The 27860-nt window shown below is 35.3% G+C and overlaps 1 protein-coding gene and 1 long non-coding RNA gene across 3 annotated transcripts in view; both read right to left on the minus strand.

Moving 5' to 3' along the window:
- Positions 1 to 27860, minus strand: part of CNTN6 (contactin 6) — a 288847-nt gene that overhangs the window by 76716 nt on the left and 184271 nt on the right. Inside the window, exons 7-10 of the mRNA XM_029917072.1 lie at positions 26296 to 26398; positions 5498 to 5682; positions 1684 to 1820; positions 34 to 163 (exon numbers count right to left, since the gene is read on the minus strand). Of these exons, the coding sequence (XP_029772932.1) occupies positions 34 to 163; positions 1684 to 1820; positions 5498 to 5682; positions 26296 to 26398 (555 nt within the window). The remainder of the gene's footprint in view (positions 1 to 33; positions 164 to 1683; positions 1821 to 5497; positions 5683 to 26295; positions 26399 to 27860) is intronic.
- On the minus strand, positions 10585 to 15300 carry LOC115275318. Of its 2 annotated transcripts, none has more exons than XR_003901486.1 (3): positions 15053 to 15300; positions 11524 to 11853; positions 10585 to 10683 (listed from the first exon to the last, which is right to left on the minus strand). It is a non-coding gene; the product is annotated as an uncharacterized LOC115275318 (long non-coding RNA). The 2 variants fall into 2 exon arrangements; XR_003901485.1 differs by having other exon boundaries at positions 11472 to 11853.

Genomic DNA, 27860 nt, shown 5'->3' on the forward strand with positions numbered 1-27860 from the left:
TTTGAATTTTTTGGTTATAAATGAATGACTTACCTAATACTCTCAATTCTGCATTTGCATAAATTATCTGGTATTTGTTTTCTGCAGCACACTGGTAGACACCAGAATCTGACACATTCAGCATCGTTATGATTAGAGTCCCGTTTTCTATTTGAATTCTTTCCTAATAAAAGAAAAGTTATGTAAAGATGCGAGTGTGTTAATGTAGGCATTCTCTTACCCAGAATGCATTATTAAACGTTTGCGCATCTACAACATATGACATTTTGGTGTGTGAGTACTGATGCCTATGAAGATGGAGCTTAATAAACTCCAAGATTCCAAGCAGGTTTTGAAGTTAAAAAAAGAAATATCCTTCCTACAATTTTCGTAGTTAGTATATTGTATGTTCTCTCATTTCTTTGAAAACTGGAATTGTCTGCATAGAGTGTATGTTACCTTTCTGTTACATGGTATATAAAATAACTTGGATGATTCTACCCTTCCAATTATTCCAGAATATATGGTTAATAATAAAGTTAGAGATGAATATAATGATTAGAAATTTCCTTGGCTTTCCGTCATAAGGTCTCCCAAAGACCTGAAAAATAATGACTTTATAAAGTTCTAATTGAGTCATAAGTTGGAGGAGCTAAATTCTCCTTTTCTGCAGTCTACCATAGTATGCTTAAACTGCCAAAATCTGTTACAGAGTCCCATTTGGAAAACAGAAATACAATTTAGAGTGCACCTAATTAAATAGTTTAATAGAGCAAATATAATTTTAAGAAAATATTTTAGTATATCTATTACCATCCTTTAAAGGTAATAAAAGTAGGCAGGAAGAAACAGAAAATGTTCTATGCAAAAGGTATTCAAGAAGAAAACTCCACTAAAACCAGAACAAAGAAGAGAATTATTTTCAGCTTCTAAACACTAGATGTTCTTTGTGTCCCTAGCTGTGCCTACAAGTGCAAAGTAAAAGAGAATTAACACAATTATTTGGATAATGTGATGAAAAAAGTCAATTTTGTCTCATTTTCAGTATACTGTACAATAAACTATGCTCCAAATGGAAAAATGTGGATAACTGCCTCAGGTCTCCACTTGCCATGGGTTTAGAATCATTAGTTTTCATAAAAGCAAGGTACTGGTTAATGTTTAAGAGCTCAGATTCTGGAATCAGACTATGGTTAGAACAAATTCTAATATTTACTGGCTACTGTGTGACTTTGGACAAGTGACTTAACCTCTCGGAAACCAATTTTCGTCGTCTATGGAAGAAATCGTACTAGCATCTCTCTCATGAAACTGTCATGAGGATACAGTAAGATAATGCATGGGGAACTATTTACATAAGACCTGGCTCACACGGCAGTTTGGTGGATGTAAATTAAGATGGTGATGGTGATGGTGATGGTGATGGTGATGGTGATGGTGATATCTGAATGTGGATGCATCACTGAGTAGTGTGTGACCTTTTGCTAGTTGTCCTCTCTGCCTTTAATTTTCTCATTTGAAAAATGGGGATAATATTAATAGCTTCATTGAGCTTACTTAAGTATTATATAAATTAGTGCATGTGAAAAGTATACTACATTTTCTTGCTCCTACTAAGCATTCCATAAACATTAGCCATTACTGGTAGTAACAAAATTTCCCCAGGACAATAGGGGAGATTTTAATATCAACCCAGTTGCTTACCTCTGGAGTCAGGCGTTCACCATTCTTTAACCACGTGTACCAAGGATTTGGCTTTCCACTAGCTTTGCATTCCCAAAACAAACTGTCGTAGATAGACAGGTAAGTATTTTGGATTTTTTGTTCCCATTCTGGTGGGGCTATTTCAAAAATAGACAAGAACAACTTCTTGGCAACTCAATCATCCAAAACATTGTGCAACATTCCAAGGACTATAGAAAGCAGAAATACAAAGCTAACTGGGTCCAACTGTACTGAAAACACAGGATTTGAGGGAAGGGAAATGCAGAGGCCTCAATGTGGAGCAACAGAAATCTTGGAAATATCAGTGGTCTTTTGGCATAAATGTTTGCCTTTTGTCATTCTGATAGCAACCTGGGGGTTGTTCAATGCAGAACAAGGCCAGAGAATAATTTCATGGTAAATATTAGTACACAGGGCAAGTTAGAAAATGTGTACCAAATCAGAACCCACTGTGAGCAAAGGCCCATGATTATATTTGGTCTGAACTAACTCAAAGTAAGTTTATCTATATCAGACATAATTATAATTCAATAGCTTGAAGCACAATTCAAATATGAGCCTTATCATACTTTAGTAGGATTGTAGTCCAAGTTTTTTCCCAACATAAAACTCTTGATAGGAAATGAGAACTTTGGAGTTTTATGTAAGTTCAGCACCTAAATTTAATCCTGGGCATCCATTATCCAAAACCTTATTTTGTAATATGAGAAAATTCTGCATTGTATGGAGGCAAAAAAACAACTGGTTTAACTGACCTTGAAGTGTTATTTAGGTGTTAGGTAGTATTATCCTTACGATCATTCATAAAAACAGGTTGGGTACAAATGAAATGTTCTTTATAAGATGGTAGGAAGCAGCCTAGCTGTGTCATTTATCCCTCTTTTATTTAGGTTTGTCCTCAGATATGTATGAGTGAATGAAATTTCCTTTGGAATTGCCTCTTAGAAGCTAGATATGCAACACAGTTAATTCTCCCTCTAATCATTTGCAGAGGATTTTTGCAGACATGTTAGATAACCTGCTCAAGGAGACTTAGTTAAGAAATAGAGAAGCCAAACTTTGAACCCCGAAAGCAGAGCCTAAGTCAAGGGGCTGTGTTCAGGTTGTCTGTTGGGAATGCCAGTCCAAAGGTAAGGTGTCAGTAAAAGGAATAGTCAATAAGGAAGGAAAGAGGCAATGCAAGGGGCAGTTATTAAGTTCGTCAACAAGATGGGCCACTGTTACTCAATCTTCTGTGAACTTCTAAGGAGTCTTTATAATTGCATACTGAGGGAAAGGAAGAGGAAGCATTTGTTCATTGGCTCTTGTCCACCATCATTCAAGGTTAGTATAGATGGTATATATTAGCACATCCAGGTTGTGTGTGCTTAAATGCTGAGTAGGCTCTAAGAGAACAAAGAAAACTGAAGGTGGAAACAAGATGGACTTGGTGTGGCACCTAAGATGAGGTTCTGTCAGGTTACACTTATAAAACCTAGAGCTGGTCACTGTCTCAGTGGTTGGAGAAAGAAGTGTGACTGAGAGTCTTTGAAAGTTGTATGAGTATCTCTGACTTCCAGGGTTCCCCACGGCAACATCTGCTTCCACTAGATAAAAGGTCCTTAAGAGAGCTGGTCATTGAGAAGAAGGAATCTTGTCTCAGTGTAGTAAAAACTAAGCTTGGGATTACCACCTCTGGAAATCAGGACAACTTCCAGTTACAGACTATACTTATCATAGTTTTGAGGGACAAATCAAGGCAGGACTTAGATGAAGTAGATGTATGATGAAGTTGAATCATGTTTCTGACTGTTATTAGCAAAATTTTATAATCTGTAGATGACTGTTGAGAAATTTTCTTAACAAATGTTTGACCTGGGAGAAGAAATACATGCTCATATAAGATTCACATCGTTTGTAAAGGTTTGAATTACATATAATTTTTGGTTTAACGCAATAATTATAACTTGAAAACATATTTATTTTGTTAGTATGTAAATTCTTTGGATGCTTCAAATTCTGAAGACTAAAGTTTTAAATCTTCAGCTATGTAGGAAATGCATGGAAGAGAGGACTTGGGGATTTCAGGTCAACTATATGAGCTTGGATTTTAGATTTTATTTCTTTCCGTATCGAGTGATTATGGAAAGTCACTTAACTTCTCTGAATAGGTTTCATTTTCTATAATGATATTATTATAATGATATCATTTTCTATAATAATGATACTTCAAAATTTCTTTTGGAGGTAATAAAGAAGCAATATCGAGGTATAGGGTTTTGAATTCTAATTTAAACACTGCAATATAATAAAACTGACTCTTTTCTTAAAATTGTCAGGTATTATACAATTCTCAGGTACTTGAGTCAATACTCTGCTCCTTTGGGAGCATGATAACAAGTAAATTAATAGGTTAATAAGAAGTACAATATTTGTCTTATTGACCAATTATCTGTTATTACCCTAAAAGGACCCTGTGGAGTCCTTAAAAGGCTAATGACACATATTTCTGCCTCTTACTATCATTAAGAATCACACGAATTAATATTTGTAAAATCTGCTGTGTAAGCTAAGAGTTTCTGTATAGATGTGGGAGAAAGCACTTTCTTCCTGATTTCTGGCTTATAGATACCTTCATTTTCTGGTTAATCACTTGGTTATATCTTTGTCTACTTATTAGAAAAGTGAAATCTCTGTTAAAAACTAGCCAAAGGCTTTAATGTCTTGGTGCCACTAAAAAACTCCCAGTCACATCCCTACTATTTTATTTACAATGGATGCTACCTTTGAAAGACTGTTTAAAAAATACATGTATATATGGCTACAACTGTAGAGGAATAATCAGCAGGATATCACATTCTATATATAAACGAGTACTTTTTATTCAAGGTTAAAATAGGAAATTCTGAAGGAAATGGAAAATAATATATTCAATGCACAATATGTTCTCCCTACTGGATACTCAATTGCCATTTCTATGAGATAATTACAATACCTTAGATTTTTCCAGTTATGAAAAAAATATATGTTTTCTTCAATTACTTTATCATTGTTTGTAAACATGTCACACAGACACATATCACATAGAAAAGTATTTTTGGTCATGTATAAATACAGTCTTAAAAAGTTCTCCAGTACTGATATATTAAATTTAGCAAAGAAGTTCAACACTAAACATTTTGATAATTCTGGGGTATGCTTTATGGTTTATTTACTATTAAAAAAAAGGAAGCAAATTTTATGTAACTGTGTATTTTGGCTTGAATGAAAAGACATGAAGACAATTTTTATATAATATATGCTTTCATTTGAGGTTCTGAAATTTGAGACAAACACATATTTTTGTGTAGTTTTCTATTATCTACATATGAACAGACAAAATCTGGGAAATAGAAACAAATACTGAAAAATACCATTCAGTATTATATTTCTCCTGTCAGTCTCTCCTTTTGTGAATTCTACTGAGAATTATAATTAAGATTGTCATGGGCTGTTGCTGAATGTTTTATGGGAAATATATTGAATTCTATGGTACTTTGTGTTATAAACTTTTATAGCTTTACCATGACACTGCTGATATTTTCAAGACAATTGTAATAAACAACAGCATGCAAGGACCATGATGGAATTAAAAGCGTATTTTACAAATGGTCATTCCCATCTGCCCATCACTGTATTAAATATGCTAACCTAGACATGTGTCTTCTTTATTTCTCCTATGACACTTTTCCACACCATGCTAATGACTTTCACTATTTCCTATGAAGGATATTACCAAATATTTCATATACCTTTTGAAATTCTATTAGCTTACCATAGAAAATGAGTTGACCCTTTGCAAGGTTTTTTCCTCGAAGGTTGCCTGCAATGCACTCATAGAAGCCTTCATCTTCCTGTTGAAAGTTCGGGATTTCAAGAATAGCTTGGGATTTGCTGTACTTGACTTTCCCTGGCAACGGGTTTCCATCCAACCTCCTCCAACTAATATCGGGGACTGGACTAAACAGTTATACCTCATTAGAATAGAAGACGATTTAGTCTTTATGACAGCAGGCTAAAGTAAGAGTGTCCTTAAGAACACTTCTCAAGGAAAATTTTTCAATCAATCTATTATATTATGACTACTTTTCAGATCATTCAATCATTCACCATTCACTCATCCAGCAATTTATAATACTTCTTAAGTTGCCTGCTGCGTGCAGATCATGGTACTATTATTATCAGGGAATAAATCGATGAATAAAATAGATACATTCTCTGCCCTCATGTTGCTTGAGACCAGTGGAGAAACATACGATAAATAAATAATAAATAATAATACATTTGTAAATTGTAGGAACTGAAAAAAGGAAAAAGGTTCAGAAATAGGAACAAGATTTTATCAATGTAAATATGGTGGTCAGGAAAGTCTTTGTGAGCATGTGACATTTAAGAGTAGGCAAGCTTCCTCTATATATTATAGGTTCTAAGGAGAAAATACAGATTCCTCTATAGCTAAATTGGTACTAGTTGATAACTGAAGACCTATGTGATGAATGAGTTAGATTATCAAGCAGGACCAGTACTATATAATAGGGAGTATAGGTTTCATTATCCTCAAAAGAATGTACTCATTTATAACTTATTTAAAATGAAAACCAAAAATAAATAAATAAAAGATAACTTTACATTGCACCATTAAAATTTGTGGAGTTCCTTTATTTATAGGTTTAGCTTAATATCTTACATCTAATATCTTTAGTCTAATATGAATATCTTTTAAAATAGCCAAATATGTTTATATAATTATATAATATCTGAATCTAAGGGCTAACAAAAAGTGATGAATTTAGAAATTTGTGGTGAGAAAGACCTTGCTTTCTACAGATAGTATATAAAGAATGGGGAGCCTGGGTGGCTCAGTTGGTTGAGCATCTGACTTCAGCTCAGGTCATGATCTCAGAGTTTGTAAATTAGAGCCCAACTTGGGCTCTGGGCTGACAGCTCAGAGCCTGGAGCCTGCTTCGGATTCTGTGTCTCCCTCTCTCTCTGCCCCTCTCCTGCTCATGCTCTATCTCTCTGTGTCTCAAAAATAAATAAATGTTAACAAAAAGATTTACAGGCTCTATGTAAAGTTACAGCAGGATTGTAATCTCAATCCCTAATATATTTACATTAACATCTTTCCTTTCCTACTGTCAAGTCATTCTTCTTTCCCTTCTAGAGGATTTAAATGTTTCTATTCTAAATATATTTTAAATTAATAATAATAATGAAAGCAAATAATTTTGCAAAGTCAAATTGTAAACTTTTTCAAAGATACAGAATTTCTTTAAGTCGACAAAAATAATGTGGGGAAACCATCCAATGCAATACAAAGTGGTTGACTATGATTTGTGGCATTTGAGTAGTAAACACTGAAGAACATTGGTGATGGTGATGATTGTGACACAGTAGAGGCTTCAAATTAACCAAACTGATGAAGTCCAAGGAAGTTTTTATTGGCAATGATAGCCCTTCCATGCAAATCAAAGGCATAAACAATGTAGAAAGTCATCCATGTACCCAAATGTATTTGTCAGAAGACCTATCCCCCAGGGTATGATTTGTCACTTCTTCTCAGAATTAGTATATAGTTAAAAATGTAACTTGAGTTCTTTAAACACCAAATAAAAATAATTGTTATGATAACCTTAGTGTTTGTCCTTTTAAAAAGCCTTGCTACGTACTAGAAATTTAGGTTGACATTTTAGTAGAATAGCATATTCCTGCCAACAATTAACCTCAGACAACTGGTTTCTTATGTATTCATTTTATGGAATACAAAGCTACAAATAAAAATGAAGTTCCAGAAGAAAATTTATTCATGTAGGAAAACCTTCACCAAGTCTGGTAAATTTTATAATATATGCCCTATCATAAAAAAAATTTAAATATATGTTGTACATGTGTGAAGACAGTAGTTATCATCTGTAAGTAGTAATAATATTAATACCTTTATTTTTCTTTTTTCTGCTAATCTCTATTTTCTTTATTTTCCTACAAAAGCATGCATTGCCCACATAATAAAAATTTATAAGAAAATTTACTCACAAAAGAGAAAAATAAATAGAGGCCCGGATACTTGTCTAGTCTAAATTCATGGTCCTTTCCTGTTTTTCTCTTGTTACCGTGTCTCTCTGAGGTTTATGACCAATACATGAAAAGTATCCAACTAAAAAAAGCTTTTAACCTAAGGCATTCAGACAAAACAAATCAGTAAAGACTATTTCCCAGTTCTGTAATTTTGAAGTTATGATTTTGAAGACAGCAGTCAATTTTTAACATAACTAAATATCTAAATCTGAGTCAGTTTGACACAATAATTGTAATAATATCACAATAAATAGATACTGCTTATTAACCACAAACTATGTGTCACATAATATGTATTCAAAGATAATTTCATTTACTTTTCCTATAACTAAAAGTGGCAGAGCCGGGACTTATTTCCAAGTTTCTTTGCCTTAACACCTATGTACTTAATCATGAAGCAATACAGACCCCACAGCTATTGGAAGATCATCCACTGATACCTTTGGCATTTGTGGCTTTACAAAAGTGGCTCTCCATTTTAAGTGTCCAAATTAAGTGGGGACAAAAAGAACAAGTCCCACTCATCCTAACTATTCCTACTTTCTCCAGAACTTAGTGATAGCACTGGAGTCTCTCTGGATGAGCTTTTCCCCCTTAATAGATGAAACGGCATATCCTATAGAGATATACCAGACAACGTCAGTACTCTACCTTTGTGCCTTCAGATCCCTTAGCCACCCCAGACTCTGCAGTGCTATTACCCTCAACATTTAGTATCTGCATCTCTTTTTGATACCTATCCTCAAGTTCCTGTAGCTAACTTCCCCTTTACAAAGAGGTGAAAGCAGGTAGGTATTTACATAACCGCAGGGGTAGCTCTTAATCAACAACTGTCTGGGTGCTGTGATACAAATATTCTTTCCTCTGCCCTTGTTGGTGGGACATCTCTCCGGGGTGACCTGCACCCTCTCCAGAGCTCCCTTACGGGACTGAATCAAATTTAACTTCCAGATACCCTACTCTGCTTGGCCTCTCTTCCTTCCCTGTCCCACGTCTTCATTCTCCCATTCTTAGTAAAAACTCTTCTAACAAACCATTTGCAAAAAATTCTCCTTTCAAGGTCTGCTTCTTGGAAAACCAATTTACTAGAATTCCCAGTATGCTCTGGCTTTGTTCTACTTTAATTATAATATTGATTTTAAGAAACCCTTAAATAATTCTCAGTATGGTATGTCTATCTGGCCATTAGACACACATAGAAATGGTATACTGGGTATTAAACATCAGTGGAAAACAAGACCAAAACTGAGCAGTAGAATCCTCATGAAAAGCCATGGCTGTGAAACACACAAGATCTAAATTACACCAGAATAATAGCACAAGGCAAGGAATGTAGAAATGTAGAAAAGATAGAGGGCTGAACACAGAGATAGGTTTCTCACATAAAAAAAGAACATCTTTTTTTTTTTACCTCATTTGGGGGTGGAGTGATAAATCATCTCCCACAAACCATTTAATATGGAGAAGGTTATAAGATTCAGTGTACTGGCTTCTAAAATAAGATTACTGAATTATGAAGAAGAGTATTAGAATTAGAGTTCTAAATTCTCAATCTGCAATGGACCCACGTTTGGTTGGCTGACTGGTTGGTTTCTGTCTGTATTTTGATTTTCCTTTGAAAAATCAAAGCTTTCTATCTTTACTTCATCTGATTTGAATTGGGGGCACTACACTTCTGGCTTTAGGAGAGAGCACAAGATTAAGGTCTTGCCATTAGAAGCAGGTGCACCACAGTCACTGGGAGTGGTCAATTATGAGAATCCAATTCAGAGAAAACAATACTCAATTCTGTGAATGCTTTTGAAAGACCTGTTGAAAATAGAATCTTTTTTCACTGTGGCTTTCTCAGACAGAATGGAGACTTGGAACTTCTAGGCAACAATTTCCCACCAAATGGAGTCAGTATCTTGGAAAGCTCAAGCTACCACAAAGGCAAGAATCTTGGAATTCTTCGCACGCCTAGGTCAAGTCATGCCTGATGTCCTGCCCCCAAAATCTCTCTTTGAACATTTCTGGAAGTCAATACATCCTTCTCCCCCTTCTTTTTTTTTTTTGGCTTAAGCTTGTTTGAGTTATCTTCCTGATGCTTTTAACCCCCATCCCCCCGACAAAAGACTTGACAAATAGATTCTGAATGCCTGGATTAGAGGCTATCTGTGTGACTGAATTATACAAAATGGTGGATTGCTGGCACTCCTGGGTGGCTAAATTGGTTAGGTGTCCAATTGTTGATTTCGGCTTAGGTCATGATCTCATGGTCTATGAGACTCAGCCCTGTGTTGGGCACTGTGCTGACAGTACAGAGTCTGCTTGGGATTTAGTCTTTTGCCCTCTCTCTGCCACTTTCCTGCTCATGCGTGTGTGTGCTCTCTCTCTCTCTCTCAAAATAAATAAACTTAAAAAAAAAGAACCAATATGGTGGATTCCTTCTGGACATTACATTTTATAATCCATACATTAGAATTCTTAAGGCAACTAAACTATCAAAAACAATCACTCAAATATTTTAAAAGTTTTTTTAAAAAAAGAAGTCTTAACAGTGTATTTTGTGACTACATTTCATGTTAAAATTACTAATGGGAGAAAAATCAGTTTTATAAGAATTCACAGTACTGATTAAATGCTGAGATTTTGTTTTCAGATTTGTTATGTCACTGCTAAATATGAATGCCATTATCCTCCTGATTATCACCAGGTAATGTGATATATAGAGATAGAATAAGTGCAAAACACAGATTACATAAAAATACATATGCATTTTAATCAAAAGTTTCCATTTTGTCCTGAAACTTCTTATGAAGAAACTAAATGAACTGCTTTAGATTTCACACCCTCTGTCTTTTCTAAAGACATCCCAAATGGACAGTGGGTGGGAAGAACTGGAATCTACAAAAAATAAAATTATTTTAGTAATGAGTTTAGTGTTTTAATGCAGGTTTGTTTTCTAAGACATACTGTGCTATGTAAATAATAATTATAATAATTACAATAATAGGGCTACCATGATAGAATACTATTTATTCAGTACAGAACAGAATGTAGCTCTTATCAGCTCTGTATCAGCAATATTTTATTCCACCTTTACAATTATGAATACCCTCATTTGTGGAATGGGAATTAATAATAGCACAGCATTCACAGGATTTTGTGAGGATTCAATGATTCAATCCAGAGAATTCTGTTCTCTGTTAAAGACTCTATATCACTATGCACTCAACATAAATTAATTTATGTACCATGTGTAAATTAAAATGAGATCTCCACATTGTGAATGAAATAGGTACAAAAACCTACCCGTAGGACTCTAGAAGTAAGTTTCCCGCTTCTCACCGCTTTGTATACAGGCTTCTGGGATGATATTGCCCCGATCCTAGTGATCATGCTTATTTCCTCACCCTGAGGGCAGAGATCTCTCAGGTGAGATACTACATGTTTTGCTGTGACGTACCTTTGTTGTCCAACCTGGTTAATCACCAAAGACCATGGTGGTAGGGAGGAAAGGAATTATACATAGTTCTCCAATGAGAAACAAAATCCTGTGTAAGCCGAGCATTTTTATGCATATTAATATTCATTAATTGAGTGCTTACTATGTACCAGGCATTGTGACAGATGGCTTCCATTTGTCATCTGAGTTAAATACTCAGCTGGCAGCTGTTAACGATTCTAATTACCTTTTTGGAATGGAATTCACGTTGAGACAGGTAATTTCTGCTAAATTATTACCTGCCAATTCTTTTCCACTTAGACTTCCAGTACAGGCTAATTTATTGTGATTCACCTTCCAACTCTTTGAGTTGACACCCATTCAATTATAAACACTACTAAACTATTTCTTCTACAGTGTCTTCGGCATTGTCCCTAAGATCTATTTCGTCTGTCCATGTTGGTGATGTTAGTGATGAAATATTCACTGGCAGTTCATCCTAGTTTAAAACAAGTGGTCTATTTAAAATGCATAGTTTATAAATATTTATACATGAAGAACGCCATGATGCAAGGGGGATCTTTGAGCAGTCTTCAACGGAGATGATCATTAAATCTCTTGAAACTGTGCTGTTACAGAAGGAAAGTCAAAATAAATGGTGCTGTTATCCTAACGTTATCCATAATGTTATCCTATTTTTTTTAAAGTATTCCCAAACATAATGTAGAAATTGAGCTTGGATATAAATCTCAATAAGAAAACGAATCTGAAGCCACTGTCTTACCCAAAGTTTCCTCAGACCATAGGTCTTACTCATCAGCCTTGTATTTCAAAAGGAACTCTGCAAAAGCCCTTTCTGATTGTGTTACTATTTGCTAAATCAAGTTTGCCTGAAACGTGGGTCCTCACAGTAGTGAAATACTACCAAATAATAACAGCAAAGTTTCCTCTTTCTTTGTTCCTCTCCACCTCTAGTCTTGTGCTTCTTAAATAAGCATTGCCATAAATAAAGATTTTTACTCCATTTTCTCTCATCATTATGCTTTTACTGAGTGAGCATCCATTAATTTTATCCGGAGACAGAGTATACATTTGTTAACCATTTGGCCTCGTTCCAACTTGAATTGGAAGTTAAATTAAAGTTCTTCACACCCTAGTAGAAACTGTGCTTCAATTCTATACTATTAGCCCATAAATAGAATTTTCATTACTGGTGCTATTTGAGAAAGCTTATATTTCTCCCCTGGATTTCTTAAACCTCATTATCCACAGCTTAAATCCAGGCTATTCTAAGTTTTTAACTAGCAACTGGTACAGAGAACCAGTTTTCTAAGATGCTTATATTTGGGATTATTCTTAACTTGAACCTCATTTCAGAAAATCCTGTCAGTGGCCATTTTTAATAGAACACAGTGAAGCAGAATAACAAAACCAGCAAAGAGTGCCTTTGTTAAAATTTCAGACTGTTCAGCTAGCTGCTTTCATTTCCCCAACTTGAAATATTCATACAAAGAGCTTGGAATATAAGATTGTCCTATGGGGATACAATGTGGATATGTTCATGAGTTCTGTAGAAAAGCAATCTCACTGTTACAGAAAAAGGAAAACTTTTTTTTTGAGTGATCTAAAGGCAGTCATGATCCTGTTCTACTGGTCAGTGTCTACACCAGATTTCTCTGAGGGAACACTCTTATGGTATGAGTGCATTAGTCTGGTATTTGACACTACAATTGCTGCAGCCAGTTGAAGAGCTACAGATGGTTCAGTCCTAATAGCAACAGTAGCAGAGTGGCACTTCCATGTAGGGTAAAAGGACACAGGCAGATTTTATGTAATTGAATGCAAACTGCCCAATTTCTGTGAGCTTCTTGTATAACTAGAGATAACAATGGGTGCATAAAAGCCTTCTTGAGAAGATCAAATAAGGAAATAGGAGAATCCACTGTTAAATACAAAGTTTGAACCACAAATAAGGTTTGCTAAATTTCCTTATCATAATGATCATCATCACATAGGGACAAAAAGCCTCTATTATTTAAAGATTCCCTAAGAATTTTATTGCCGTTTTTGATTCTTTTTAACTAAAGTAAAATAAGTACTAATTTGCAAATGAAACATTAACTGGAGACCAGCCTTCCGAGGTGAAAATGATACTGCATTTAGCAGTTAATTAACAGTTCGTCCATAATGTTTTATCAATACATAATATTAACCCTAAATAAATACTTCACCAATTGTGTGAACATTATGCTGCTCTAAAGTGAAGAAAATGTTCAGTTAGGGTTTGTGAGGTTCTGGACGCCTGTGTTCTGTCAAATTTATAGGGCTTGATTTTAGCTCTGCTCCTAACCATATGCTTTCATATAAAGATGTAAAGAAACCATTACCTATGGTACGCTGACATACCATCATTGTACCACTAATATATGTAATATGTACTGAACACATATTATATGCCTGGCATTGTGTTAAGTGCCTCAGTGAAACCTTTATAATCATACTATTTGACACAGGATTACTGTTACTGACATTTTACAGACAAGGAGACTGGGGCCGAAAAAGGGCGGATAACATATCCAATATCACACTATAAACTTAAAATAAAAAAAAGTATCTGAACCGAAGTGTGTCCCTTCATAGAGATTGAGCTCCAAACCATCATGCTTTGCTTCTCCTGCATTAACTAACCAGATATAAAATGGGTTATCTTATTAGGATGCATTAGGACATGTTTAGAAAAATATTCTTCATCTAATGAATAAATATGTTTTACAACCAGTAGATAGAGTTCCTTCTGTCCAAGGTTCAGAAGATGAAATGATAGAATTGTTCTGTTTTCTAACATAGTTAGATGCCTCCAGATTCCAACAAGTGTTCTAGAGAATGGTTTCAAGGTCGCCTGGGACAAAGGAAGCAAGTAACTTCCTTTCCTTCAGTTCAGTACCATTGTGGATCTGAAAGCTCTCTCATGCAGTTGCCAACTATTTAAAAAGTAAGAAATGTAGGTCTCCCGGGGAAGGTGGTGATAGACAGAGACAGGAAGAGGACAAGTTACTTCCAGAAGCATATATATTCTTCTTGGATGTGTTTTAGAGCTTTTAAATTACCTTAATTTTAGAAACAGCACTGTTAAACTCCAATTTATGGTTTTTGGGAAAAAATGAAAGGCACATTTGACACTGGATTCAGAGTATGCATGTAAGATAAAAAGAGGTCCAACTCGTAGGCTAAATCCTGGTCTGTGAAAATGGCCCCTTTGTAAGTGCTCTTCACAAGAGCTGGGCAACACATTTCAGAATATTTAGCTCTTTAGGTTCCTTCTACCCAATAATTCTAAGTTTCTAAAAATATACTGAGGAGTTCTCGTGGGCATGGATACAATACAGTCACAAGAGTATTTGTTACATCATTATTCATGGCAACAAAAAGTGGAAACAAAACAAAAAGAAAATAAGTGTCCACTAGAAAGAGGCTCGCTGAAAACACACATTCTAAAGTGCCCCTGGGAGGTGGGGGGCAGGTTTAGAAACCTGCAGATACATTCATAGTTTATGGTTTTAAGGTTTTCAGAAAGCATATTACAAAATAATATATACATATATATGAACAATGTGAACAGCACAACAAATAAAGAAGTATAGGATTATAATCCAAAGTATAAAATAAATATCCCCTAATCAATACTGATAGAAATAAATAAATAAGTGAGAAGGGAAATGTGACAAATCTCTCATGCAGAGGAATGCCAAATAAATTACAAGGATTCAGTACCTTAAAGGAGGTAAGGCATAACTACCTATTCATTAAATACGGATGGTGCATACTAACCTCCTTTCAAAGAATCAATATGGAAAGAGAGAAACATCAGGAATTTTACAGCAGAGAATCTTGACAAAAATGGCATCAGCAGAGTGATGAAGACCAACATCAGCAGTCATACATTATTTTGATGGAATAGTGACCATGATACGATGTGGTGAAATGGCACTTTGACTTTGTGTTCTTCCCTCAAACCCATAACCTCAGTCTAACTATGAGGAAAATATTAGACAAATTCCAACAGAGGGTAATCCTACAATGACAATGACCATCATTCCTCAGAACTGTCAAGGTCACCAAAAACAAGGCAAGTCTAGGCGCACCTGGGTGGCTCAGTGGGTTAAGTGTCTGACTTTGACTCAGGTCATGATCTCACAGTTGTGGGTTCCAGCCCCGCGTTAGGCTCTGTGCTGACAGCTTAGAGCCTAGAGTTTGCTTCGGATTCTGTGTCTCCCTCTCTCTGCCCCTCCCACACGCATGCTCTGTTTCTTTCTGTCTCAATAATAAATAAACATAAAAAAAAAAAACCAACAAGGCAAGTCTGAGTCACTGTTACACCCAAGAAGAGAAGAGGAAGACAAAAATTCTCAATGTAAAATGGTACCCTATATGGAATCTTGGAATTAAGAAAAAAAGATATTAGACAAAAACCAAAAAAATTTGAGGTATGGACTCTGGTTAATAAAGGTGTTCATTAATTGAAACAAATGTACCATATTAATGCAAAATGTTAGTAATAGGGGAAAATGTATGGAGTTATATGGGACTTCACTATTATTAAAAAGCCTATTCATTAACAGAGAGTATTGGTGAAAGAAGAAAACAAGAAGCAAGAATCTCTTCTTTTTCAGAGATACAAAGGTCCCTGAAACAATAGCCTAACATTAGCTCTACCAAAGGAATTGAGAGTGACCCCCTCTAATCTCAATTTAACAAAGGGCAGCCCGAGGAAAAGATAATCAGTAAGACTCCCAGAGTGAGTATCCTTGAAACTTTCCTCACTAAAAATTTGTAAGGAAAGAGCAGATCCCAAGAAAAATGTGTCACCGTGTGTTGTCACATCGTCCTATTTTCAGTAGCCTGCAAACTCCCCAGGGCTTTTATGTAATCTTCTTTATTTCCCCAGGGCCTAGCCTGGTGTCTGCAGCTTGGAGAATTCCTTCTGACTGGCTGACTAAATAAATGAAAACGTAAAGGAATTAATGATTGAATGAGGTATTCAAAGCATATTTGCTGAGTTAATAAATAGTGTGTTCAACTTGCCAAATGAGTGAGGGAATGATAGTAACCCTTATACACCTTATTGAACAGAGAATTTTGAAATGGTAAATGCATTATTCTGAGCAAGTCGCTGAGGATTATATTTGCACAAAAATATAATGCATGGGGTGGCTGGCTGGCTCAGTTGGTAGAGTATGCTTTTCTTAATCTTCAGGTCATGAGTTCAAGCCCCATGGGGGCTATAGAGGTTACTTAATGAAAACAAAACAAAACAAATACATATATGATGTGTTTATACATATATAATGTGAATATATAATGTTATAATGTGTATTTATACATTGTGTATGTATATATGTTTATATATAATGTGTGTATATGTGTATATATATTTATGAAAATATATGTGTATATATTTATGAATATATGTGTGTGTGTATATATACATATACATATATGTATATATATATAATGCAGAGATCCTTTTTCTCCTGTGTTTTTTACCTCCTCAGTTAAAGCAGCACTGACAATTATAATAATTAATAAAGTTGTTACTATTTATTACCTAATGGGCCAGGAAACTCTGGTAGATAAGTAGATAAGTTTAAGTGTTCCAGTCCTTAAAACAACTCTACTCTATTTATCATCTATCTGTCTATCTATCTGTCATCTATCATCTATCTAATTTTGCCTTTGTTTTACAGATAAGGAAGCTCATCAAAGTAGCCCAGCTATTGACAGGGGAATTCAGAAATTAAGCACTGATCTCTTTGATTTCAAAGTCTCTACTTTTGCCAGAAAGCAATGTTGTCTTGAAATGTTAGTGAATCCACTAATAAGTCACTCAGTCCTAGGGTGACTGCGTGAATATGTGTGCTTGTTGAGGATTAATGCTTTTCAATTTCTGAAAATCGGCTTAAATATTTGTCAGCTCGCAGATTTGCATGCACAGCCAACAAGTGTGTACGTGTGTGTGGGAGGGTATTCTATGAAGTTTACCATAGAATTTACCAATTGATGTCAAACAACATAGTATCATGATAACATGCAAAGCAATTAATAAGCACCAAAATAATAAGTTTCAGTGTGAGGCAAATGGGGCAAACTATACATGGAATAATAGTCTGCTCTCCAGCTACTCAAGTCAATGAGGAAAAAAAAAGCCAAATTACTTACAGGACATGTAACTTGGATAATTTTAAGATACTTCTTTGATTTATTTTAAAACAATCATTAAAGGCCTAACAATGTGAACATACCTAGTTTGATTTGAAAATACTATTGTCATCCCGAGGTGCCATAGTGACCTTCCAGTGATATAACTTAAAATGATGTCCATACGTGCAAGGGAAAAAAGGAACCATTAGATAGCCTCTCTGTCATCTGAAAGTTCTGGAATACCTAAAAACATCTTGCTGAAACTTCACATTTATTGCTTAACATTAATAGCCAACCTGGGTATCTTTTCCTTCATAAATTAGAAAAAAATAAATAAGATATACATGTTTACATAAATATAGTCCTGTGTGAAGGCTCCAGAACACACAGCACATCCAGTGCTGCTACTAATTTTATTTACATTTCTGAGCACTAACAGCAATGGTACTAAATTAAAGTTAAATAAAGAAGAAGGAGAAGGAAAATATGTTTGGTTGTTTCTAAGAGAAGTAGAAGAGCTATGAGGGATATCAGTTTAATTTCTTCACTAAGAATAAAGGCCTCTATTTTCCTAAAAGGAGACACTAAAATCTATCCGTCAATCATACTTCATTTGCATAGCACCTATAAACAGAGTTTCTCAGAGTATTTCACAATACAGTTAATTTGCAGCTTAGGTAATTAGGAGTCTGCCATGTTGAACAAATGAGACAAAGCTGAGAGTTGAAAGCTGTGATCACATCAGCTCTGAAACCCCAACCTGGAAACCACACAGCCCCAAAGTCATGACAATTAAAGTTCAAGAAGGTATCTGAAGTTCTGTCTTAATTATTCTGTATTCATGCTAGGCTATGGTGGTTTAGGATGGTTAGATTCTATGAGCAAACACCCGAGTCAGCTTTGCCTAGACCTCACTCTCACTCTCCATCACTGGGCCTGCCTAGTGGCAGCAGCCTCCCACAGGGGTCTCTGTCGCGGAAGCCATGTTTTCTGTTCTAGCTCTAATCATCTATCCCAGATTTTTATAAACGGTAGATACTGCCATCATCTCATACAAATCCATGGGGGGCATGGTTCTCAGTGGCCCTGATTATTGCCTCTTATTAAAAACTGCCTGGATTTTTAAAAACTTATCTTTTGAATTTTATTTTTAATATATGAAGTTAAAGCTTACTTGCTGCTGATGTGTTAGTAATTAGAGACTCTAAATGGGAAATCTATCTATAATTTCACTCCCCAGAAAAAATCTTTTAAATATTTTACTGAAAATTTTCAAGACTTTTGTGTGGAAAACATTTGTGGAATTGGGGCTAACTGCCTCTACATAGATGAATAAATTCATATATTAAAAGATGATTTGAGGGGCGCCTGGGTGGCTCAGTTGGTTAAGCGTCTGGCTTTGGTTCAGGTCATGATCTCACAGTTTGTGGGTTCAAGCCCCGCGTTGGGCTCTGTGCTGACAGCACAGAGCCTGGAGCCTGTTTCTGATTCTGTCTCCCTCTCCCCCTGATCCTCTCCTGCTCGTGCTATCTCTCTCTGTCTCTCAAAAATAAATTTTAAAAAAACAGAAAAAAAAGTTTTTTAAATAAAAAAAGATAACTTGATGTAAATATCAAATGGCCATGAGTGTGAGTTTTGAAGTCAGAATCAGTGAAATTTAGATTTCAAGTCTAGAGCTATAATTTATGTTGATCCAGCCACTTAACTTCTCTAAACTTAACTGCATTCACCTTCACAATGAGCATTAAAAACAAAATCTGGCATCTAGCTAAGTTTGAATCACTGGACTCTATTCTCCTACTGGAAACAAATGAAAAACTGGACAATTACATGGGGAAAAACCTGATTCCAGAACTAGGAAAATGGACAGCACAAAACTGGGATCCCTGAAGAAGGGGAAATAGATGAAGCAAGCCTTTGGTATCTTAGTTTTCAATTTACGAGCACTTTCCACGGAACAGAATGAGGAAGGGGAATCTGAAAAGGGAATTACTGTTTCCCTAGTTGAGGAGACGCAGGAGGCCAAAGTGACCGGATTGTACAGCAGAGCATCAGAGAAAACGGGGTTATGAAAAGAAAGTGCACAAGTGTGTCACATGGGACTGAGCATACAACAGCTTTTAGAGCTCAAACAGAGCTGTAAGACAGGAGATTTCCTCCAAGGTATAGAAGAGAAATTTAGTAAACACTTAGAGCATTCAGTAGGGGCATGCATCTTACTAGTGAACTAGCCTTAGACTAAAGTCTGTTCTATATCTAGTCTAAGGAAGCTTAATAATAAGCCACAGAAAGATCAAGCAGATTTATACTAATTTAAATCCTGTCAATGAAATCCACTATTTTAAATATATATCACAATATGACATATAACAACATAACATTCATGATGTCTATAATTCAAGCTAAAATTACCAGATAACCTACAAAGCATAAAAATGAGAATCATGACCAGGAGGAAAAGAAGTCAACAGAAATAAATTCATAAATTACAAAGATGATAGAATTACCAAGCAAGGACTTTCATATTATCAGTCGGGCCCTGTATAACAGCAGGGGATTCTACCTGAAAGAAGTGCAGACTCAGACTTTACTTAAAAAGGGGCACCTGGGAAGCTCAGTCAGTTGAGTGTCTGTCTTTGGCTCAGGTCATGATCTCATGGTTCCTGTTTAGAGCCTGGTGTCAGGCTTTGTGCTGTCTGCTTCAGATTCTCTCTCTCTCTCTCTCTCTCTCTCTCTCTCTCTCTCTCTCTCTCTGTCCTCTCCCACTCATGTGCTGTCTCTTAAGAATGAATAAACATTAAAAAAAAAAAAAAGAGTCTCTAGGGAAAACCAAAGGCAGCAGGGGAGATAAAACAAAGACAATGGAGAAAATGTTACCTCTGACACTAGAGTGCTACAGGAAACAAAGGTGGTAAACAGTAAGGACAGCTTACCTCCTTGCCAGATAAACCTCACCCTAAAATCTAATTTCTTCAGTTCCTTGTAACTGGTAAACCTCATCAATGGTTCAACACAACAAAGTACAAATCATGCAAATAAGGAGTCTGCAGAGACAGAGCAAGCACAGGAAACCACACTCAAATATGGCAAATATTTTGGGATTATCAGACTGCAAATTTAAAATTACTATGATTAATGTGATAAGGGCTCTAATGGAAAAAAAAAAGCACAGACAGCATAAAGAAAATACATGATTAATGTAAGCAGAAAACATGGAATCATAAAAGATGATCAAAAGAAAATGCTAGAAATAAAAACATTGTAACACAAATGAGAATTCCTTGATGGGCTCACCTGTGGACTGAAGATGGCTGAGGAAAGAATAAGTGAACTACAAGAAATTTCAATAAATACTTTTCAATCTAAAATGCAAAGAAAAACAAAAGAATGAAAAACAAAAAACCCACAAACCTTCAGAATATCCAAGAACTGTGCAACAGATGTCTACCAGAAATACCAGAAGGAGAACAGAAAGGAAAATGAATAAAAGAAATAGTTGAAGTCATGATTGTTGGGGATTTTTCAAAATTAATAACAGCTACCAAGTCATGGACTCTGGAAGCTCAGAGAACACTGAGCATGACACAAGTCCTAAAACTGGCTACACACTCAAGAGGAGGAACATTTCATGGGGAAAAGAGGGATACTGTCTAATTATGCAAGTCTGTATGTACTGCTTTCCAAATACATGTTAGGAAAAAGAGCCAGTATTTTAGGAACTGTCCTAGGTGCTAAAAATGAAAAACTTAATAAGAGGTGGCATTGACCGGTCTTTTGTCCCTGTTTGTATCCATCTATTCCCCTACTGATTTCCTCCTTCTCTCGCTGCCTCTGTTCCTCCTTCCTTTTCTCTATTTGTCTCTCTTATTTATCAAAATATATAAACACTTGTTTAAATGAACATATAGTTGATAGCATAAAAACTATTCATTAGTTGTTTAACAAAAGTGTTTAGAAACAATGTTAATAAGAAACAGAACTTTGATTTCATTCCTCCCCGCATTAGCTTTGCTCTGTTATGTGTTTATTGGACATCTAACAAAGAAGTGTGGTGTCTCAGAAAGTGAACAAGGAGATTTAAACTTATTTGTACAAAGAAGTCCCTAAATTTGCAAAAAAAAAAAAAAAAAACCAAAACCCAAATGTAGCATGGCAATACATTCATAATGAGATATCAGAGAACATAATCTATAATTATCTTTCAGAAGATTTTCTAAAAACACTTTATAATAAACATGCAAATATAGATTTATAATTTAAAAAGCAAAAGGTTTGATTTTAAACATTTTCAGATTATCAATTATGCCTATGACAATTATTTCAAGAGAATGTATTTGCAAATTTTTAAAAGCTGGTAAAATATATGAAAAATGTCAAATTTTATAATGGACTAAAGAGCATTTTCAGTATGTTTGCAATATTTCAACTTCCATACAATTTGTTCTCTGAAAACTGTTGGCAAGCATATATAAAAGCTCTTTTTGATATATATTTGTATAATTTTGCAAAGTATACAAAAATTTTCATATAGATTTTGTCCATCTGAAGAAATGAGAAATGTATCCACACTAAAATTACACAAAGCATGTGCTTCTTACACTGGCTATTTTAATACCATCACTTTGACGCAGTGGATGCTTTGAACTTTCCATTTTACCCCAGGGAACTTCAGTCACATAATAATGACTTAATTTGATAAACATAATCTCAACACTGACTAATTTTGTCATAAAAAATCTTACGGAGTATACTCCATTAAATGAATTATTTCCTTGGCAATTTTCTATAAAATGCAGTTAGTAATCCTCATCATTTCCCATTCTTCTTAATTTTATTTCATCTGCAACAAATCTTTTATGTATAAACTTAACAATGAATGTACAATTTATCAATCAAGTATTTTTTTGGACAGACACATGAGATTAAACATTTCAAGAGGGTCTTTTATTTCTACGTATAATTTTTCCAATTTAAATGTTCCTGAGTCAAATGTTGCTAGTGCAAATTATATCAGGAAGCTTAGATACTCCCACATATTTTAAGGTAATACATTTTACCATATGTAGTTTCACTAGTTGTCAGGTTTTAATGTATTGACTGTTTCCATCACCATGAGGTTAATTAAAGAGATGATTTCATTTATTGCTAAATCATTCCATTTGAGAATTTTCAACAATTTACCTCATATACCCTAAGGCTTCCATTCCCTTGTTTGGATTATTGATGCACTCCTTCCATTCACTTCTAATGTACTATTTCAGCATGTGCCCATGACTGGATGGAAACAGTGAAGTCAAGTGGTGAAGGCTAAATGGGATGGTCAAAGTTTCCTGACCTTGCCTTTTTTCTTTCTTCCATTCCTCCATTTCATAGCAAGCTGAGCTTGAAATTGAGTGTGGATCACTTTTTAAAAAATATTTTAAAATTTTATTTATTTATTTTGAGAGAGAAAGAGAAAGCACAAGTGGGGCAGGGAGAGAGGGAGAGAGAAAGAGAAAGAGAGAGGGAGAGAGGGAGAGAGGGAGAGAGAGAGAGAGAGAGAGAGAGAACCCCAAGCAGGCTCCACACTGCCATGCAGAGCCCAATGTGGGGCTTGAACTCACAAACCACAAGATCATGACCTGAGTTGAAACCAAGAGTCAGATGCTTAACTGACTGAGCCACCCAGGGTCCCCGAGTGTGGATTTATAGCAATATTCTTAGTGCCATAAATATCCCTCTCCAAAATGCAGTCCAAGTTGTAACTTACCACCCATCTGTTTTAATGCATGGCACATGTGTGGGTATGGATATGGGTGTGTGTGTGTGGTAAGACGGGAGAGAGGGAAAAAGGTGAGGGTGGGGGAGAGAGTGAGACAGAGAGACAGAGAAAGAGAAGGCAATGTGGCAAAGATTTATACTTGGTAAGTTCAAGTGAAGAATATGTATGATGGAAATGATAGTCCAAGCATTCTCTTTCAATATTTCTGTAGGTTTGAATTTTTAGAAATAAAATGTAGAAATAAATAAAATTAGGGAACCTGATAGGTGAGCAGTTCAGAGCCTTTATTAATCAACTAAGTTTTCTCCTTACTGCTGCTCTTTCCTACTCCATAACTGACCCTGTCTGTTGCTCTCTCTTCAACTGCCATGAGTATGAGAAAAGGAATGAGTTGCAGATGAGAATTTGTAGACCCTCTGAGATACCTGTTTCTAGTTCCATCATAACCACTAACTCAAACACTGGTGAGACAAAAAGATAATAGAATTTGCATTTTGGGTTCAGAATAATTCAATGAACATTCACTGCCTGAGTGCCAGTTTCAACGCTAAATGTTTTTTACATGTGTTATCCACTCCATACTTCAAAATAAACATAAAAGGCAGGTGTCACATTAAGTCCTTCTGGACGAGTATACCTTAACTCATAGAGCTTAAGAAGCATGTTGCTAACAGTCAGCTCTTCAAACACGTTGCTTCAAGACAGCTCTTGAAACTACTGGGAATTCAATCTGTCTTCACTGGTGTCATGAGCAATTATCTTAAGCATTTATTCAAAAGACTCTAAGTTAAAATCAGATGTGACTAGGTTTGAATTGCCCGTGTGAACTTAACAGGAGTTTGAAATTGATTAGGATATTTATCCAATTTGAGTCTCAGTTTTCTCAAATATAATAAAAATATGATATACCCTGAATAATTATGAGGTTTACATATAGATTATATATATAAACTCTGAACTCTTACTAGCAATTTATTTATATGGAATTCTTGAGAACCAGCCTCAATAATTTTCAAGGTTGTTTATTACGTAGGAGTATTTTCTTTAATTACAGAAATCCATCCATATTTCCTGATGCCAAATATGAAAGAATCAGCAATAAGTATTTTTTCAGATGCTATCTTTCACTGGTCCTTTTAAGTAAATTGTCTAAATCTCGAAGTATTTTGCTGACATTTTATGTTTTCTTATAAACTTTAATTTTGGAGAAAGCTTGAAAATGGTGAAAGTTTATCATATCTTAAAAGGCAGGAAACAAAAACTGTGACACAAAGTTCCCATTTGTCACTTTCGAATGCATGAGATAATCAGTCAATAATTATTTATTGGACACATACTGTGGGACTGATACTATGAAAATAAAATATGGTCTTTTAAATACATGAAAAATGAGTATCTTGAGAGATTTAATTTAAAATTCTACAAAATTTCATATATAGACAGTGATGAGGGAGCGTGGGGCAAGCTGAGGGCAAAACACAGGCTGGTGCTCCCCCCCTGCCCCCCCCCAGGTGGAGTATGTGTGGTATTCCTCAGGCACCCTGGCTACCTGAGAACAAAGGGAAGTGGTTGAAGTGCTTGCCGTGGTGATGCAGGAAACTAAGGCAAATGAAAAATTAAATTCCCTTACTGCCTCCAGCCCACTGACAAGTCCTTGAGACCTGCAGAGTGACCTCCCTCCAGGAGCTCAGTTACCTCCATGATGACACTGTGCTGGGGTCCAAAGGGAATCTTGGCTAATCTTAACTGTCCCAAGACATATGCTGGCAAGCTTATGGGCCCCTGATATACATCTGAAGGCTGTCTTGATTGAGGTTTTACTAAATGGTAATAAATGGTGTATCCCTAGCAACAGTTAGCCCCTCAAGGTCCTGGAAACCTTGCTTCCAAAATACCTTTGAGACTTATTCTATCCCTGACCCCCTCCCAGCCTGAGGGTATGTAATGAGTTATCTGTCACAACCTCAGTACAGCTCTGCCTGTCCATGGGTCCTGTCCCCATGCTTTAATAAAATCACCTTTTTGCACCAAAGATGTCTTCAAGAATTCTTTCTCAGCTGTCAGCTCTGGGCCACCCCACCTCACCCCAAAACTTCATAAGAAAGGAACTTAAAAAGATTTAGTAACCAGCATTATTTAACTTGCTCAGTATATTTACTAAAAACAAAATGGAAGCTTTGAATTTTTTTTTTTCAAATTTGTAAGTAAATCACTTTTTCTAAATGTGATGCCCACTTTTGGAATAGACTCTGTATTTAGAGGTAAACCTTCAAATCTGATAACATTAAGTCTCTTACTATTCAAAATATGTTCTGTAGAAAAGAAAAATCATCATTATCTGGGAGCTTGTTAGAAATGGAAAAATCAAACCTCACCCCAGACCTACTGAATTTCAATTTAACCAGGTAATTAATTCATCTGCACACTGTTTTAAAACAGGAGATCTAGTCTATCCTTCTATTTCTTTGTGATGTGAGTACTCTTATTTCCAGGCATGAGAGTGACGTCTGAATAGTGTCAAAAGGCAAAGAGATGTCTGCATATTCAATGCAAAAATGCATATATTTGGCTAGCTTAAAAACACTCCAACCCTGATAAACACTTATCGGAGTAAAACAAAGTGCCTCCACTACCAGGACAAGTTTAGCTCAATTCTAATGATCGGCTACGAACAATGGCCTTTAATTAGTTTTATTTTGGAAACTTGCAGTGCAGGTTTTTCATTTACAAGAACTGCTGGTTAATCAAGGAAGAAGACACTCAGGCAATATATTTCTGGATGCAGGATGAGATGGAGTAAAGGGCGTGTTGAAGATTTAGTGACTTGCTCACATTCTTATACAAGTACACGTATTCCTTTGCAAGATGCTGCCTACATGGGACTCATTATGCTCAAAGTAGAAGAAATATCAGTACATTTGGGGAGAATTGCAAGCCCACTCATTTTCAGAGTATTAGGCATGTTTATTTAAATTCCAATCAGAAAGTTCCACTTTTGCCCAGCATTTGAAATCTATTTGGTAATTTACCTTACAGCAATGTTTGAATAACAAAAAGGTTTTTTTTAATTAAACAACCAGAAACAAAACAAAACAAAACAAAAAAACCTTACTTTCCAAGGGCAAAGCATTCCAGTTTTACAGATGAATCCTTTGCAGCTTGTATAGTTTCAGGAAAACGCACTTCAATCTTTGGTTCATATTCCCCCATCACACCTGTTAAATATCAAAAGAACTAGCAGCATTTCTGGAGAATAGAAGTTTTCTGTGAAGTAAATGCTTCATTAACCAAAATCTGTTTATTTTGTCCTTCAATTAACAATATTTTTATATACTTTTCAGAGTGATAGAGGGCAAAGAAAAACTATGTGATGCTACGTAAAGAATTCATTCCCATCTTCTTAAATAAGAATATATCAAAATATCAGGATAGAGGTCCCCCAAATTTCTTTATATTCAATATTCGAATCTTACAAAAAATTGTCTTCCAATTAAGGAATGGATGCACCTAGAATCTAAAATGTTTCTGAATTATTAAGAATATTTGTTCTCTAGAGATATCCAGATCTATCACCCCGTCACGGAACTCATGGGGCCAGATCTGTTCAGGAATAGGAAATTTTCAGTTAACACTGTATGCAGCTCCTAATAAAAAAAAATAACTATTTCTGCAACAAAACCTATAAAGTAATGACAACAGTTGAGATAAATAATGGCATAAAAATTCTTACGCCCGTTCATTAAGAATTTACTGCTAAATGGGTTTGCTGTACACTGATAGAAAACATTTCTGCTTTTATAGCTTTAAATTTTTCAGTAAGGAATTGTGGATATGGGCTAAGATAAGAATAGGACAGGAGCCAAATATACTGTAAACATGCTACCTACCAGAGGTGTAACAGAAATACATCTCTAGGCTATCATCAACTTAGTTCATTTAATCAGTGACAAATCAAGATTCTTGAAAAAATTTTTTTCTTCAAAATTTTGGGGGTTTTTGTTTTGGTTACATACCAAACACCAGAGTAATACATTTTAAAAGTAAATGGTTTATTGGTGGCCAATACTACTGCACAAATACTAAAACTGAAAAAATATATACCAAATAAAAATTCTTGATTTCCAAGACCCTGATTATTCCAAACATTTAAAGAAGCTGTGGTTGAGGAGATAGACAGAATTAGTGACTAGTTCAGTCAATTACATTGGTTAAGTTTTTTAGGTTCTATTTTCTTGGCATCTGGTATTTCTTCAGGGACTGCTTTCAGATGAGGTTTGATATTTTTAATTACTACTATTAACATTAATATAGTATAATTCTTCTGATCTGTTTTTACCACATATGTATTGAAGAGAATAAAGGAGATGGGAGTATGAAGGAATTAAGAACGGGAGAAGCAGAAAGTACAAGTAGTCCAAAAAAGGAAAAAATATGGTAGAATTTATATGCATAGTATTGGCATATGAGCTCTTTGTGTCATGAACCGAGGACTCACTGAAGGGGAGATACTGTGAATAAATCTAGTGGTTGCTGAGTTCTAAATTAAGACTACACAAATATATTTGGATGGTTAGTGATTATACAAGCTCTGTCATAACTCCCTGTATGGAATTGGTTTCATAATTCTGTGAGTTGCTATTAGCATTAGCTCTTGCTTTTCTTAAAACCCTCAGAGAG

This window comes from Suricata suricatta, chromosome 12 (genome assembly GCF_006229205.1).
Source record: "Suricata suricatta isolate VVHF042 chromosome 12, meerkat_22Aug2017_6uvM2_HiC, whole genome shotgun sequence".
Classification (NCBI taxonomy): Eukaryota; Metazoa; Chordata; class Mammalia; order Carnivora; family Herpestidae; genus Suricata; species Suricata suricatta.